The 17,603-nt window shown below is 46.6% G+C and overlaps 1 protein-coding gene across 3 annotated transcripts in view; it reads right to left on the bottom strand.

Annotated features, from left to right (window-relative positions):
• Positions 1–3,372, bottom strand: part of ILKAP (ILK associated serine/threonine phosphatase) — a 29,063-nt gene extending 25,691 nt beyond the window's left edge. For 2 of the 3 annotated variants that reach the window (XM_029225326.1, XM_029225325.1), the window contains exon 1: positions 3,291–3,372. In XM_029225326.1, coding sequence (XP_029081159.1) covers positions 3,291–3,345 — 55 coding nt within the window. In that variant the 5' untranslated portion in view covers positions 3,346–3,372. The remainder of the gene's footprint in view (positions 1–3,290) is intronic. The other variant, XM_029225327.1, reaches the window with a different exon arrangement.
• Positions 3,373–17,603: the final 14,231 nt, after the last annotated feature.

Below are 17,603 nucleotides of genomic sequence, written 5' to 3'. Positions count from 1 at the left end.
CCTTTCCCTTACTAGGGATAGTAACCTTTAGTATTGTGTACCACAACCACTTTCTCTCAGTCTGTCTTTTGCCTTTGTGCTATTTTGCCTGCAGAAACTTTTTATTTTTACATAGCTAAATCCATTCTAATTTTTATGACTTGAGTTTTTTCTTATTAACCCTGAAGTTTTACAATTAGTCCAAGTTTTTTCTAATATCTTAGCCTTTATTTTATATTTAGATCTCCAATTTTCTAAAAGGAAATATTTTGAAGATGGCCTGCCAAGCAAATATTTATTTGGTCCCTGACAGTTGACCATCAGCTTTAAAGTGTACTGGTGTAGTGAAAGAACCACCCTATAAAACTGAAACCAGGTTACTGCCCAAACAACTTTAAACCAGGACACCTTTAACTTGTTTGGACTGCCAAATATAAGCTGTCAATCTTTAAAGACATCAAGTCAGCACTTTTATGAGTATGATGTACCAGAGAAATTCCATTTCTATCTGATAATAACAAACATACTCCCTTTTTTAGGTAAGCTATGTATACTGTATATAAAAAACCTGATTTCACTCAGCAGTCAAAACATGTTAGGGGCTGGTATGAAAACTCCTAATTTAGCACAAAATCTGAAAACATTTAATGCGTTCTTTCCACATTTTTCTTCAGACCATAAAAATTAGGAGGCTTGGGGTAGGAACATTAGATGTAATGTTTAAAACAAAAATCAAAGAACTAAATAAAATACACTTGATGTGATCTGAGGAGTGTGATACCTCCTCCCTTTGGACACTTAGTGTTTTCACAAAATCCATTTAAGAGTGCATTTTTTTCCCCTTCTGAATGGCTGTGAAAGTTAACTCATAGAATAGCATCTACTAGGCACTAGCATCTAGTAAGCGCAGACCTCGTGCTCTACCTGTGCTAAATACTGTACACACAGCGCCCTGTCTAACCTGTGGGCTAACAGGAGGAGGCGACATTCATGTTTCCCAGAAGCAGGAACTGCCACAGAAGACAGCAAGAGCACAGTTGGGATCAGAAACCACACAGTCTGATAACATGTCTGGAACAACTCTTTTTGGGGACTGTGAAAGTGTCTATTATTGTTCCCTGAATTAGCTGAGAAATTGGTGGCACCTGCACATCCTTTGTGAGGGTCATGATGGTGCGATTTAGCCTCATCTCTCCATCCACTTCATGAAACCAACTTTATTTTCCTTTCATTCTCTCTACGTTCAATTTTGTCAATCAATATGATCAATTTTTCGGAAATAAAAAGTATGACGTTTTGAATTAAGTTTTCAAAAATCAAAGCATTTCCACAAAATTGTGAAATCAGATTCTGTTCTTGTTCAAATGATTTTTTTTAACCTGTTAAGACTCACCTTGTTGGTTTGAACTAAATGCCTGTCAAGATAACTTTGGGTCCCGATTCTGTCACTCACTTTAGTACTTATCCCTCTCAGCTTTCTGTCAGCTACAAATTCAGAAAGCATGCCTTCTTTGTTTTCAAGCCTATTTAAAAACATACACTCAGCCAAGCAGGACAGTATCAGTGCCCTCCCCACAGGCAGGGAGCAGTTCACGAATCCACGCTTCAGGGAAGGGGGCGTTTAAACTTCACGCAGCACCCCTGCCACCCTGTCATCTCAGCCAGGGCTGGGTACGCCCTCCCAAGCACCAACCTGTAAGAGTTGTCAAGTTTTGTATCGTTTCAAGGGTCCCTTTGCGATTCAAGAAAATGACAGGCCCACAGGCACATCTGCGTGTCCAAACGCTGCCCCAAACATATTCAGATAGAGGTTATACTCCATCAACAGAGTAAGGAAGAATGCATACACAAGCCAGAGTTTTCACCCGTACCTAGAACACTCTAGAAAACAAATCTCAGAAACAATCCACAAGATGAATGTCTGGTAGGGAAAAGTCACGGCACCGTTACTGGGAATAATGGCCCGACAAAGACTGGCCAGCCTGGTGGTCCACGTGTGACAAGCCAGAATCCAGGCCCCATGGAGGGCACAACAACCCCTTCTCTGGGGGCCTTTCTTTTAGGGCCCCATGTCACAGTAGCCCTCCACGCTGGTACGCCCAGGCCAACTAGAGAACGAAACGTTCCCCAAAGAGCACACCGTTCCCTTGCCTAGAGTCTCTGCAAGTCCCAAGTCTACCCATCTTCCGAGAGGCCAGATTCCAGCACCACCTCCTTCCCCGCTCTCTGTCCACGGACTACAAACGTCGCTCCTATGGACACTCAGCGTTTCCCACAGGCATTAACCTTAGCCATGTTCAATTTTCATCACTTGCGTGCAAAATTAGGCTCCTGGAGAGCAAAGGCTGGGCATCAGTCACCTTCCCCCTCCCCTGCTACAACGGCAGTTCCCGAACCAGGCTCTCCAGACCCGCGCCGCGCGGTCCCAAATCGCCCGCGCATCCCCTACCGCAGACGCGGGCCCCCCGCCCCCCGCAGGCTTTCAGACTGAGACCCGGCGCTGAGGTGAGCCTGGAGTCTGAATGCGTTTTTAGAGTTTTCCATGTCTTCTGCCACCAAGCTGGGCTCGTAAAGAAAGCCCTAAACCACAGCACCCAGCTGCGTACCTAGCCCGTGAACACATTCACAGGTCTTGCCAACCTCAACCTGACGTGGCCGTCACCCGCTGGACACACAGGACCAACCGTGCGGTCCCCGCGCTGCTGCCGTGGGCAGCTCCAACCCCAGCCTCCGGGAAGGACCTGGCACAGCGGCCGAGGTCGGGGGCGGGCAGGGGAGCGGGCCTGGGCTAATGCCCTCCACTCTGGGGAGAGCGGGCACTTCCCGGGGCCCCGGAAAGCACAAAAACTACCATGAATCGTTAGATCCGACGAGAGGAGCAGAGAGAATGAATCCTCTCTTCCGGGCCTCACAACCCCAAGGACTGAGTCGGCGATGACTTCCATCTCCGGGGTAGAGACGAAAAACAAAGCCGAAGAAAACGCACAACTGGGAGCGCGCCCGGAACGACGCGGCCCACACGGCGAGCTGTTCGGACGCAGGCCGGCGGACCCGGCGCGCGGCTCCCGTGAGGGGACGGCGGCGGCTGTGCGCGGGCCGCGGCGGCCACACGTGTGGGCCGCACACAAAGGTCTCCGAGCCGCGGTCCCCTCCTCCTACGCAGCGAACATGGCGGAGACCGCGAACTCCCCGCGCCGCTGTAGGCCGCGCTCACCCTCCCCCGTCCCCGCCGCCGCCTCAGGCGCCGCGGCCTCAAGGCCACCGCCCGCCCGCCCTCCTTCTCCTCACCGTCCGGGCGGCCACCCGCTTACCCGCAGCCGGGCGCGGCGAGCGCTCGGGCTCCGGCAGGTCCCCGAACAGGTCCATGGCGGAGGCTGGGAGGCGGAGGCGGAGGCGGAGGCGGCGGCGGCGGCGGCGGCGGCGGCGGCGGCGGCAGCGGCGGCAGACGCGCAGCCCGCGAGCGGCGGCGGGCTCCACACCCTGCGGCTGAGACGGAGGCGGAGGCAGCGGCGGCGGCGGCTGTTGCGTCGGCTGGGCGGTGGCGGCCCGGGAGCCGTCAATCACCCGAAGGCGGGCCCGGAACGCCACCAATCGGCGCGCGGCGTGGCCCGGCCGCCCCAGCGGCCTGCGCGCCGGCGGGGGGGGCGGGGCGGTGAGGGGGCGGGGCGGCGGCGCGCACGCGCACAGGTCTACTCCTCGCCGGCTGCGCGAGCGGATACCTGGGCCGGCAGGGTTGATGCGCCGCGGATCGTAAGATGTTTCTGTCGGACGCCCGTCCCGGGCCCCTCCTGCTCTTCCTGGGCACTGCCGTCCGATACCAAGAAGGCCCTTCCAGATACACATGTCTGAGCTCGAGGGCAGCTGTAGTGAGCCCTGGTGGCCCGGAAGGCTTTATGGGGTTTTCACATCGGTTCCGTCCCTTCATCCTCACACCGCCACGGTGGGCCTCCATCCCTGGCCAATTTAAGATTGAGAAGCCGAAGCCTCATAGAGCGGCCCCTTAAGATGCAGGGTGGAGAGGAGGCATGTCTCGACTGCCGCCATCCGGGCACGTGGCGGGGAGGGGAAAGGGAGCGTCCATGGCAGGTTCCAGGGAGCAGTGACGTTAGGGAGCTGGCCTGGCACACAGCTGGGCCTCGGTGTTCTGTTGAATATACACAGGTTCATAAAACGTCGACATCAGGCTCTGATGACTGATCAAGCCAAAACCGAGGCCCCTCTCTTCATGTCTGAACACAGACGAAAAGACGAGCGTTGGCCAAGCCACAAAAGTGACCAAACATCCTTCTGTCTTGGCCAATAAGAGTGACTGCTGCTTCTTTACCAATTACAAGTTTAGGATTTCTCTAGTCTTCCTGCCTTTGCGATACGATTTATTAAGACATCCAGTCAAGGAATTGCCTCCTTTTCCTGACATAATCCAATCCAGAGCAAAGCCCTGCTTCCTTAAATGTTTCCCCAAATCAACTAACACAGACCCAAATGTTGTAAGTCCTCTGCACGTCCCTTTACTGAGGTTTGCCCGTGGTAATAGTCTCCCTGGCTGGGATGAGTAATAACCCAATTCCGACGACTGCAGGTGTGTTTCTGGTGATCTCTGGCTGAGGACATTGTTGGGCCCAGTGGGCCTTCATGCCTCTCATCTACTTGCCCGCTCACTCACCACTATTTGAAACCCTCACTGCTCTCTGCTATCCCTTTAACAGATGAACTGCCTCATCCCTGCAGAAATGCTCTAAAGTAGCAATACAGTCCCATTTCCTCACCTCTCATCCACTTCTCAGCCCACCCCAACCTAGCTTCACCTCATCACTTCCCCAAAACAGTTCCTGCTAAGCTCACCAGTCGTTTCCCACTCTGTGGCTAAGTGGAGGTGATGTTTTTAGTCGTCACCATACATGAATCCCAGCAGTATGACACGGTCAGTGTCTCTTTCCCTTTGGTTTGTGGAACACATCGCTCTCCTGGTTTGACGCCTGTTCTCTGTCTGCTTTGCAGGCCCACGTCTTCTGCCCGGCGATTAACTGATGGCATTCTTTAAGACTTGATCCTGGGTCCTCCTCATGCCACACTCCCTCCTTCGGCAAATCTCATCCACACTTGGCTTGAATTACCACTCATCTAAACGTGGTTCATTAATTTATGTTTCCTACCAGCTCCAGATCCACATGTTCAAATATCACTCATGTGACATCTATTGGATATCTCAAAGGTACCTCAAGGGCTTCCCTGGTGGCACAGTGGTTGAGAGTCCGCCTGCCGATGCAGGGGACACGGGTTCGTGCCCCGGTCCGGGAAGATCCCACATGCCGCGGAGCAGCTGGGCCCGTGAGCCATGGCCACTGAGCCTGGGCGTCCCGAGCCTGTGCTCCGCAACGGGAGAGGCCACAACAGTGAGAGGCCCGCGTACAGCAAAGAAAAAAAAAACAAAAAAAAAAGTACCTCAAACTCAACATGTCCCAACCAAAATCATTTTCTCGACTCCTCACCGTATCCCCTTCGATATCTCCTTCCAGGATTGACACCTCCCTGTGTCCCTACCCCAGAATCCCTCTTGGGAAGATAGCCTCCAAGGTGGCTTCCACAATCCCCGTCTCCTCGTATTCAGCTCTTGTGTGGTCACCTTCTTTTGAACGTGGCTGGTGTGACTTGCTCTGGTCAATAGAGTACAGCAAAAGTGTCAGGAGGTATGTGGTTACGTGGATGTAATTCCTTCACACAGGTTAGTGACACCCATCCTGCTAGTGTGACCCAGCAGGATACTATGAGGCCTTCTCAGAATAGACTCCCACCCATGTCCTCCACCTGCCTTTTGTCTGTAGAAAAACTTTAGTCAAAGAATTAATTTAATCAGAGAAGTGAGAAAATGCAGGAAGAAAGGAAAACAGTCAAACAAGACAAAATAATAATACTTTAGTCATTAAACAAAGTCAAGGACCTTTAGTTCTTCCTCAAGGACTCTAGATAATATTCTGAGCCACGTCCTTTGAGCTGTTCTGCAGATACTGAAACCCACACCAAGTGGAAGAAGTTAACGGCACGCTGCCCACAAGCACGTCGACCCCAAACCAGTTGGAACCAGAAGGTTGATGATGCTGATTCCCAATTACCTCACCACCGACCAATCAGAAGAATGTCCATGAGCTGACCACGCCCTGTTCCTTGAACTCTGTAAGACTCCTCACTTCCCGCTCCAGGGAGGGACACACAGTCTTGAGGGAAGTAGCCCGCTGTGGCCCCCTTTGCCTGGCAAAGCAATAAAGCTATTTCTTTCTATTTCACCCAAAACTGTCTCCGAGATTTAATCCGGCACCGGTGTACAGAGGCCAAGTTTCAGCAACACTAAGAGACTCTCTCTTGCTGACTTTGAAGAAGCAAGACACCACGCTGTGAGCTGCAGAATGGAGAGGGCCACAGCGAGGACCTGAGGGTGGCTTCCGGCTGACGGAAGCGGAGGGCTTCAATCCAGGAGCACACAAGGAAATGAGTGCTTCAACAGCTTGTGAGCTTGGAAGCTGGTCCTTCCTAGTCGAGCCTCAGATGAGACTCCTGTCCAGGCCCACACCCTGACTGCAGCCTTGCAGAGGACTCTATCGTGCCTGGACTCCTGAACCATGGAAACTGTGCCATAACAGATGGATGTGGTTTTAAGCTGCTCGATCGTGGTAATTTGTTATGCAGCAATAGATAACAAATACACCCTCCGTCACCAAGTCCTATCAGTTTTATCCCCTGACTGCCTTTTGAATCCACCCCCTGACCCCTGCGCCCACCAAGTCTGTGTCACCGAATCATGGCCTCCTTTCGGGCTTCTCCCTGAGGCCTTTTCTCAATCCCTGTACTAGTTTTTCTCTCTGGTCCCAGCATATTTCCTCATGTGGGTCCTTTGGCTTGGGATGTTCTTCTAGGTCCTCCACTCCAGGAAAATTTCATTTGTTCCTCGGATTTCAGTCATCGATTCCTCAGGAAAACCATTCTTGAGTGACCTAAGTACGATCCCCCTTTACACATCTCCTTTATGGCTTTTGTCATAGTTGCCGTTTTACGGTTATTTATGTGATTATGTCATTAACGACTGGATCTCCTAACAAAATGTAAGCTGTAGGAGGTCAGGAACTATGTTTGGTTTCGCACATTACTGCATCTGGCGTGCAGTAGATGCTCACGTACACTGGCTAGATGAATGATGAATGAATGAATGAACGAATGGATGAATGAGTGAATGGATGAATATGTCCATTTTTGATGCTCAAAGTTCATGACACAAGCCTTCCTACCTCAGGAATGTCAGGAAGTTTGGAGCCAATTTCGTGCTTGCCCAGGGCTGCCCAGACTAAGTTCACTGTTGTGCTCTTAGAAAAAGATCATAGATTTCTGATTTTGAGAGCTTAAACTGTCTAGAGATAAGGAAGGTACCGGATGTCCTAGGACATTATCAGTTGCCTGAGTGGCAGACGGTATTTTCCAAAGTTTGCTGCAACCATGTCTCCCATCCCCTGTGCTCTTCTAAATGGGTCCTTGCCACTCCCCCCATCAACAGGTAGGTTCTGAGTCTCCTCCCCTTCAACCTGGGTGAGCTGCGACTACTTGGACGGATAGAGAGTGGAAGATGTGCCATTATATGACTTCCAAGGCTAGGTCGTAGAAGGCCACTCAGCTTTCTGCCTGGTTCTCTGGAGATGCTTGCTCTCGAGGAAGTCAGTCACCAAGTAAGAAGTCCAACTACTCTGAGGCTGCCGTGATGGAAAAGCCTCACGTAGGCACTGCATTCAACAACCCTGCTGAGGTGCCAGCCAACAGCCAGCAGTGAGTGCCAGCCAAGTCGAATGAGTCATCTTGGACATCCATTCCAGGGAAACACTCAGACTAGGGTTCTGAGCCCCAGCCAACAGCTGACTGCAACCTCATGAGAGACCCCAAGCAAGGACTGCCCAGCTAAGCCCTTTATGAAATCCTGACCCACAAAACCACAAGCAAAATAAAATAAGGTTTCTTTTTTAAAATGGAAGTATAGTTGATGGACTATATTGTGTTAGTTTCATGCCTACAACAAAGTGATTCAGTTATATATATATATATATATATATATATTTTTTTTTTTTTTTTTTTTTTTGCGGTATGTGGGCCCCTCACTGTTGTGGCCTCTCCCGTTGCGGAGCACAGGCTCCGGATGCGCAGGCTCAGCGGCCATGGCTCACGGGCTTAGCCGCTCCGCGGCATGTGGGATCTTCCCGGACGGGGGCACGAACCCATGTCCCCTGCATCGGCAGGCGGACTCTCAACCACTGCGCCACCAGGGAAGCCCTATATTTTTTAAAAATACATCTTTATTGGAGTATAATTGCTCCACAATACTGTTAGTTTCTGTTGTACACCAAAGTGAATCAGCTATATGCACACATATGTCCCCTTATCCCCTCCCTCTTGAGCCTCCCTCCCACCCTCCCTATCCTACCCCTCTAGGTCATCGCAAAGCACCGAGCTGATCTCCCTGTGCTATGCAGCTGCTTCCCACTAGCTATCTATTTTACATTCTGTAGTGCATATATGTCGATGCTACTCTCTCTTCTCCCCAGCTTCCCCCTCCCACCCGTGTCCTCAAGTCCATTCTCTATGTCTACATCTTTATTCCTGCCCTGCCACTAGGTTCATCAGTACCACTTTCTTTTAGATTCCATATATATGTGTTAGCATACGGTATTTGTTTTTCTCTTTCTGACTTACTTCACTCTGTATGACAGACTCTAGGTCCATCCACCTCACTACAAATAACTCGATTTCGTTTCTTTTTATGGCTGAGTAATATTCCATTGTATGTATGCACCACATCTTCTTTATCCATTTATCTGTCAGTGGACATTTAGGTTGGTTCCATGTCCTGGCTATTGTAAATAGTGCTGCAATGAACATTGTGGTACATGACTCTTTTTGAATTATGGTTTTCTCAGGGTATATGCCCAGTAGTGGGATTGCTGGGTCATATGGTAGTTCTATTTGTAGTTTTTTAAGGAACCTCCATACTGTTCTCCATAGTGGCTGTATCAATTTACATTCCCACTAATAGTGCACCACACCCTTTCCAGCATTTATTGTTTCTAGATTTTTTGATAATGGCCAATCTCACTGGTGTGAGGTAGTACCTCACTGTAGTTTTGATTTGCATTGCTCTAATAATTAGTGATGTTGAGCATCTTTTCCTGTGCCTCTTGGCCATCTGTACGTCTTCCTCGGTGAAATGTCTATTTAGGTATTCCACCCAGTTTTTAACTGGATTGTTTGTTTTTTTGATATTGAGCTCCATGGGCTGTTTGTATATTTTGGAGATTAATCCTTTGTTGTTTCATTTGCAAATACTTTCTCCCATTCTGAGGGTTGTGTTTTTGTCTTGTTTATGGTTTCCTTTGCTGTGCAAAAGCTTTTAAGTTTAATTATGTCCCATTTTGTTTGTTTTTGTTTTTATTTCCGTTACTCTAGGAGGTGGGTCAAAAAAGATCTTGCTGTGGTTTATGTCAAAGGGTGTTTTTTCCTATGTTTTCCTCTAAGAGTTTTGTAGTGTCTGGTCTTACATTTAAGTCTTTAATCCATTTGGAGTTTGTTTTTGTGTATGGTGTAGGGTAGTGTTCTAATTTCATTCTTTAACATGTAGCTGTCCAGTTTTCCCAGCACCACTTATTGAAGAGGCTGTCTTTTCTCCATTTTATGTTCTTGCCTCCTTTGTTGTAAATTAGGTGCCCGTATGTGCATGGGTTTATCTCTGGGCTTTCTATCCTTTACCACCGATCTATATTTCTGTTTTTGGGCCAATACCATACTGTCTTGATTAGCTTTGTGGTATAGTTTGAAGTCAGGGAGCCTGATTCCTCCAACTCCGTTTTTCTTTCTCAAGATTGCTTTGGCTATTCGGAGTCTTTTGTGATTCCATACGAATTGTAAAATTTTTTGTTTTAATTCTGTGAAGAATGCTACTGGTAGTTTGATAGGGATTGCATTGAATCTGTAGATTGCTTTGGGTAGTATAGTCATTTTCACAGTGTTGATTCTTCCAATCCGAGAACATGGTATATTTCTCCATCTGTTTATGTCATCTTTGATTTCTTTCAGTAGTGTTTTATAGTTTTCTGAGTGCAAGTCTTTCGCCTCCTTAGGCAGGTTTATTCCTAGGCATTTAATTCTTTTTGTTGCAGTGGTAAATGGGAGTGTTTCCTTAATTTCTGATTTTTCATTGTTGGTGTATAGGAATGCCAGAGATTTCTGTGCATTCATTTTGTATCCTGCAACCTTGCCAAATTTATTGATTAGTTCTAGTAGTTTTCTGGCGGCATCTTTAGGATTTTCTATGTATAGTATCATGTCATCTGCAAAGAGCAACAGGTTTACTTCTTCTTTTCCAATTTGTATTCCTTTTATTTCTTTTTCTTCTCTGATTGCCGTGGCTAGAACTTCCAAAACTATGTTGAATAAGAGTTGCGAGAGTGGACATCCTTGTCTTTTTCCTGATCTTAGTGGAAATGCTTTTAGGTTTTCACCATTGAGTATGATGCTTGCTGTGGGTTTGTCATATATGGCTTTTATGATGTTAAGTTAGGTTCCCTCTATGCCCATTTTCTGGAGAGTTTTTATCATAAATGTGTGTTGAATTTTGTCAAAAGCTTTTTCTGCATCTATTGAGATGATCATATGGTTTTTATTCCTTAATTTGTTAATGTTCTGTATCACATAGATTGATTTGCTTATATTGAAGAATCCTTGCATCCCTGGGATAAATCCCACTTGATCATGGTGTATGATCCTTTTAATGTGCTGTTGGATTCTGTTTGCTAGTATTTTGTTCAGGGTTTTTGCACCTATGTTCATTAGTGATATTGGTCTATAATTTTCTTTTTTGCTGTACGCGGGCCTCTCACTGTTGTGGCCTCTCTCGTTGCAGAGCACAGGCTCCGGACGCACAGGCTCGGTGGCCATGGCTCACGGGTCCAGCTGCTCCGCAGCACGTGGGATCTTCCCGGACCGGGGCACGAACCCGTGTCCCCTGCATCGGCAGGCGGACTCTCAACCACTGCGCCACCAAGGAAGCCCCTATAATTTTCTCTTTTGTGTGTGATATCTTACTCTGGTTTTGGTATCAGGGTGATGGTGGCTTCGTAGAATGAATTTGGGAGTGTTTCTCCCTCTGCAATTTTTTGGAAGAGTTTCAGAAGCATCAGTGTTAGCTCTTCTCTAAATGTTTGATAGAATTTGCCTGTGAAGCCCTCTGGTCCTGGACTTTTGTTTGTTGGAAGATTTTTAATTACAGTTTCAATTTCATTGCTTGTGATAGGTCTGTTTATATTTTCTAATTCTTCCTGGTTCAGCTGTGGAAAATTGTACATTTCCAAGAATTTGTCGATTTCATCATGGTTGTCCATTTTATTGGCATATGGCTGTTTGTAGTAGTCTCTTATAATCCTTTGTATTTCTGCCGTGTCAGTTGTGATTTCTCCTTTTTCCTTTCTAATTTTATTGATTTGCGTCCTCTCCCTTTTTTTCTTGATGCGTCTGGCTAAGGGTTTATCAATTTTGTTTATCTTCTCAAAGAACCAGTTTTTAGTTTTATTGATCTTTGCTACTGTTTTCTTCATTTCTATATTTATTTCTGCTCTGATCTTTATGATTTCTTTCCTTCTACTGACTTTGGATTTTCTTTGTTCTTCTTTCTCTAGTTGTTTTAAGTGTAGGGTTAGATTGTTTATTTGAGATTTTTCTTGTTTCTTGAGGTGAGATTGAATTGCTATAAACTTCCCTCTTAGAATTGCTTTTGCTGCATCCCATAGGTTTTGGGTCGTCGTGTTTTCGCTGTCATTTGTTTCTGTACATTTTTTTATTTCTTCTCTGATTTCTTCAGTGATCTCTTGGTTATTTAGTAGCGCACTGTTTAGCCTCCATGTATTTGTGTTTTTTACAATTTTTTTGCTGTAATTGATTTCCAATCTCACAACGTTGTGGTCAGAAAACATGCTTGATACGATTTCAATTTTCTTAAATTTTCCATGGCTTGATTTGTGACCCAAGATGTGATCTACCCTGGAGAATGTTCTGTGTGCACTTGAGAAGAAAGTGTACCCTGCCACTTTTTGGTGGAATGGTCTATAAATATCAATTAAATCTATCCGGTCTATTGTGTCACTTAAAGCTTGTGTTTCCTTATTTATTTTCTGGTTGGATGATCTGTCCATTGGTGTAAGTGGGGTGTTAAAGTCCCCTACTATTATTGCGTTACTGTCAATTTCTCCTTTCATGGTTGTTAGCATTTGCCTTATGTATTGAGGTGCTCCTATGTTGGGTGCATAAACATTTATAATTGTTATATCTTCTTCTTGGATTGATCCTTTGATCATTATGTAGTGTCCCTCCTTATCTCTTGTAACAGTCTTTATTTTAAAGTCTATTTTGTCTGATACGAGTATTGCTACTCCAGCTTTCTTTTGATTTCCATTTGCATGGAGTATCTTTTTCCATCCTTTCACTTTCAGTCTGTATGTGTCCCTAGGTCTGAAGTGGGTCTCTTGTAGACAGCATATATATGGGTCTTGTTTTTGTATCCATTCAGCCAGTCTGTGTCTTTTGGTTGGGGCATTTAATCCATTTACATTCAAGGTTATTGTCGATATGTATGTTCCTATTACCATTTTCTTAATTGTTTGGGGTTTGTTTTTGTGGGTCTTTTTCTTCTCTTGTGTTTCCCACCTAGAGAAGTTTCTTCAGCATTTGTTGTAAAGCTGGTTTGGTGGTGCTTATTTGTCTTAGGTTTTGCTTGTCTGAAAAGCTTTTGATTTCTCCATTGAATCTGAATGAGATCCTTGCTGGGTAGAGGAATCTTCATTGTAGGTTTTTCTTTTTCATCACTTTAAGCATATCCTCCCACTCCCTTCTGGCCTGCAGTGTTTCTGCTGAAAGATCAGCTGATAATCTTATGAGGATTCCTTTGTATGTTATTTTTTGTTTTTCCCTTGCTGGTTTTTACTTTTTTTCTTTGAATTTAATTTTTGTTAGTTTGATTTATATGTCTTTGTGTGTTTTTATTAGGGTTTATCCTGTATGGGACTCTCTGTGCTTCCTGGACTTGGGGGACTATTTCTTTTCCCATGTTAGGGAAGTTTTCAACTATAATCTCTTCAAATATCTCCTCAGTCCCTTTCTTTTCCCCTTCTTCTTCTGGGACCCCTATAACTTGAATGTTGGTGCATTCAGTTGTCCCAGAGGTCTCTGAGATTGTCTTCTTTTCATTCTTTTTTCTTTATTCTGCTCCTCAGCAGTTATTTCCACCATTTTGTCTTCCAGCTCACTTATTCGTTCTTCTGCCTCAGTTATTCTGTTATTGATTCCTTCTAGTGTATTTTTCATTTCAGTTATTGTGTTACTCATCTCTGTTTGTTTGTTCTTTAGTTCTATAAATTTATTTATTTATTTATTTTTGGCTGCATTGGGTCTTTGTTGCTGCACGCGGGGTTTCTCTAGTTGCGGCGAGTGGGGGCTACTCTTCATTGTGGTGTGCAGGCTTCTCATTGCAGTGGCTTCTCTTGTTACAGAGCATGGGCTGTATGTGCACAGACTTCAGTAGTTGTGGCTTGCAGGCTCAGTAGTTGTGGCTCGCAGGCTCTAGAGCACAGGCTCAGTAGTTGTGGTGCACAGGATTTGTTGCTCCACAGCATGTGGGATCTTCCTGGACCAGGGCTCGAACCCATGTCTCCTGCATTGGCAGGTGGATTCTTAACCACTGTGCCACTGGGGAAGCCCTGAATTCTTCTAGATCTTTGTTATACCTTTCTTGTATTTTCTCAATCCGTGCCTCCATTCTATTTCTGAGATTCTGGATCATCTTTACTGTCATTACTTTTTCAGGTAGGTTGCCTATTTCCTCTTCATTTATTTGTTCTTGTAGGTTTTTACCTTGCTCCTTCAACTGTGACATATTTTTTTGTTGTCTCATTTAAAAAATTTTTTTATGAGTGGGATTGTGTTCCTGTCTTACTGGTTGTTTGGCCCGAGGCTTCCAACACTGGGGTTTGTAGGCTGGGTCTTGGTGCTGAGATGAGGACCTCCGTGAGATCTCACTCCAATGGATATTCCCTGGGGTCTGAGGTCCTCTGTTAGTCCAGTGGTTTGGACTTGGAGCTCCCACTGCAGGAGTTTCGCCTGACCCCCGGCTCGTGAAACAAGATCCCCCAAGCCGCGTGGGGTAGCAAAAACAAACAAACAAACAAAGAACAATAACAAAGTAAAGAATAAAATTAGACTAGGAAACTAACAGATATGTTAGAAAGAATATAAAAATAAAAATATAGATGAATCAACAACTGGGATGTACAACAGTACCACAATAGTAAAAAAGAGATTTCCAGGAAAAATGTCGGAAGTTTCAACTGCAACCAAGCAAAGGGTCTGAAGCAAGGAGTGCCAGGCCATGCACAAATGAAGGCGTTGTCATAAACTGCCAAGTTTTGGAGTCTGTAAAATGCAGCAATAATGATTGAACAACCTGTCATTCAGGCATGTTTTGTGCACTGTGAGAAAGGACTGAAAAAGGAAGAAAATGACAACTGTTCTATTTTCCGTGGCAATGGGGAAAGGAACTTTACAGCAACACTGGTTTGGGGAAATTGGAGTAAATGTCAGAAAATCTCTCACACTGTGCAAAATTAATTGGCGGTGCTATTTTTATTGTGAAACGTGTCCTTTAAGGAAGGGGCAGAGGGGCTTCCCTGGTGGCGCAGTGGTTGAGAGTCCGCCTGCCGATGCAGGGGACACGGGGTCGTGCCCCGGTCCGGTAAGATCCCACGTGCCGCGGTGCAGCTGGGCCCGTGAGCCACGGCCGCTGAGCCTGCGCGTCCGGAGCCTGTGCTCCGCAACGGGAGAGGCCACAACAGTGAGAGGCCCGCGTACCGAAAAAAAAAAAAAAAAAAAAAAAAAAAGTCCTGCACAACATTCCGGAAAAGGCAAAAGTACGGAGACTGGAAAAGATGAGTGATTGTCGGGGGTTGGGAAGGAGGGATGATGGGGGAGCACAGAGGGTTTTGAAGGCAGCGAAACTACTCTGCATGATTGACAATGGCGGCTACATGTTATACATTTGTCCAAATCCATAGTATGTACCACAGACACCGAGAGTGAACCCTAGTGTAAACTGTAAACTTTGGGTGACAGTGACGTGTCACAGCATCTGGCAAGGGATGCTGATGATGGGGGAGGTCATGCACGTGTGGGGACAGGGACTATATGGAAACATCTGTACCTCCTGCTCCATGTTTCTGTGAACCTAAAACTGCTCCAACAAATAAAATCCAGTCTAAAACATCCTACACCAAGTTATATACAAACCGAGTTCAGCAGGACCTTGATCCCACCATGACCATTGGGGCTCGTAACGAAAACACAAGCATTGCTCATTCTCCGTGAATCCCAATCACAAAACACCTCGTGTCCAGAGGCCAGAGGACGCACACGAGAAAACACGTGATTACCAGAGGACGCACACGAGAAAACACGTGGTTACCTCAAACGATGCCGAGAGGCAACCCCCCAATTTCATCTCCTTCCCTTAAAAGAAGTTTTAACAGTAGTAAATCAGGGAACTAGGAATGCCCGCTCTGAGCAAGAGCATGGAAAACCGCCACCCTCATCTGCCGAAGGTGGGAGTGTAAATTGAGACAGTTTTTCACGGCAGCCATCTGACAAGATTTACACTTTTCAATGACTTACCATTTGCCCAGCCATTTTAAATCCCGAAATTTATATGGTATGCTATAAAGTACCCAGGTTGTTCGCTGAGTGTTGATCTTAGCAAAACCTTGGAGGGGGAGGACACCTGCAGGGTTAAGATGCGCGAGGAGGGTCTGCGTGTACGGGTGCGGTGGGCCAGGAGGTCCCGTGAAGGAGGGGCTTCTTCCTCCTCACCCGTGTCCCCAGCGCCTAGGACAGTGCTCGGCACACAGCAGACGCACAGTCTACACTGTGGAATAAACAATTGTGTTGTTGGGTTAAAAAAACCTGCAGAATGGTATGTACAAATGGGCCCATCTGCATAAGAAGAGAAAGACATTTATCCTATCCCATTATATGATTCTGGATTCATGGAAAGCCTCGTAAAAGACACCCAGGAAATTGTTAAACCTGGAGACTCCTGGAGAGAGGGATGAAGGCGCAGAATAAGAGGGAAGACCTTGGACCTTCCACTGCAGGCTTTCGGTGATGCCCGACTTTTCCTGGGAGTGTGTATTCCTCTTACAACAAAAATCTAGTTGAAGAAAATGTTACTTGACCTATCTGAGCCTCAGTTTCCTCATTTGTGAAATTAAGAATAGTAATGCCTGCCTTAGAGGGTTACTGTGACATGTAAGGAACGGATAAGGTCACATGAATAGAGCGCTTGACATACTGTCCGTTGGTACCTGGTGTGTGTCAACAAGCACAGAAAACATGAGTATTTTTTAAGAGACTCAGGGACCCAGCAGCACAGTCCCTTGAACAGGCCCTGCGACGTCTTGCCTCCAGGCCTTTGCACTTATTTCCTCTGCCTGGACCACCCCTTCCCAAGACAGCGGCTTGCTTGTTCCCCCATATCATCTGTTTTCCGCTCAGACAAAGCCTACAGTCACCTCCATCATCAGTCTGCACCCTGCTTCCACACCATCACTCCCTGTCCCCTTGAGCTGACTGATTTTTCTTCTTGGCACGTAAACCCCGTCTGCCACAGCATGTATTTCTTGTCCCTTTCCCTCATTACAGTATAAGCTTGAGAAGAAACTTTATCTCCAGCAACTAGAATAACACCTGACAAAGAGGAGGCATGAAAGAAACATTGTGGAATGAATAAACACCCATTGTTTGAAATGTACCATCACGGAAATGCAAGGGAGAAACCTTGGAAGCTACATAAAACCAAGGGGACCAGGAAATGCTTCCCACAGGTGATATCTGAGCCAACCTTGAAGGCAAGCAGTGAGCCAGCAGCGCAGCAAGATGAACACCTGGCAGGGGTATGGGACAGGAGCGGGGCACAGGGGCGGAGCTATGAAGTTCCGAGCCGACCCACGGGAGCTGTGGGCCTACTACACCTGCTAATCTGCGGAGTGCTGGGCTTTTGAAGGACTTAAGTTCAGGAGGTAATACTAGATGTAGAGACTTAATGGCCACTGTCATTCTCCAGGTGAGTGATAAGGACGTGAATCGAGAAGGCAGCAGCAGGAACAGAGGAAAAGGGATAAAAGGTATAAGATGCAAACTCATTCATTCATTCCTTCACTCCGTCCGTTAAAGATGTAGAACTGACACCCCCTGGACGCCGCTCGCAGGGTGGGACTGAAGGAAAACTGGGTGTCTCCCCGAATGTCCGGTTTCTGCCCTGAGTGGTTGATGATGGCCGTGCTGCTCTCGGGGTTCCAGAACATGAAAGAAAGGGCAGGCTTTGCCGGAAAGCCGAGCTCAGGTTTGAGCTGAGTTTGAAGAACCTGTGGGATGTCTGAGAGGTGACAACCCGGGCATTTGGACCAACCCGACTACAGCTCCAGAGAGGACTGGGCTGGAGGTCCTTTTTGGAGTCAGTGACGCAGTAGGTGAAGCCACGGAGATCATACAGGTCATAGTTTAGA

The sequence above is a fragment of the Monodon monoceros genome, unplaced genomic scaffold, assembly GCF_005190385.1.
Source record: "Monodon monoceros isolate NGI ecotype Baffin Bay Population unplaced genomic scaffold, NGI_Narwhal_1 Super_Scaffold_16, whole genome shotgun sequence".
Classification (NCBI taxonomy): domain Eukaryota; kingdom Metazoa; phylum Chordata; class Mammalia; order Artiodactyla; family Monodontidae; genus Monodon; species Monodon monoceros.
This window is presented reverse-complemented; position numbering and strand designations above follow the sequence as displayed.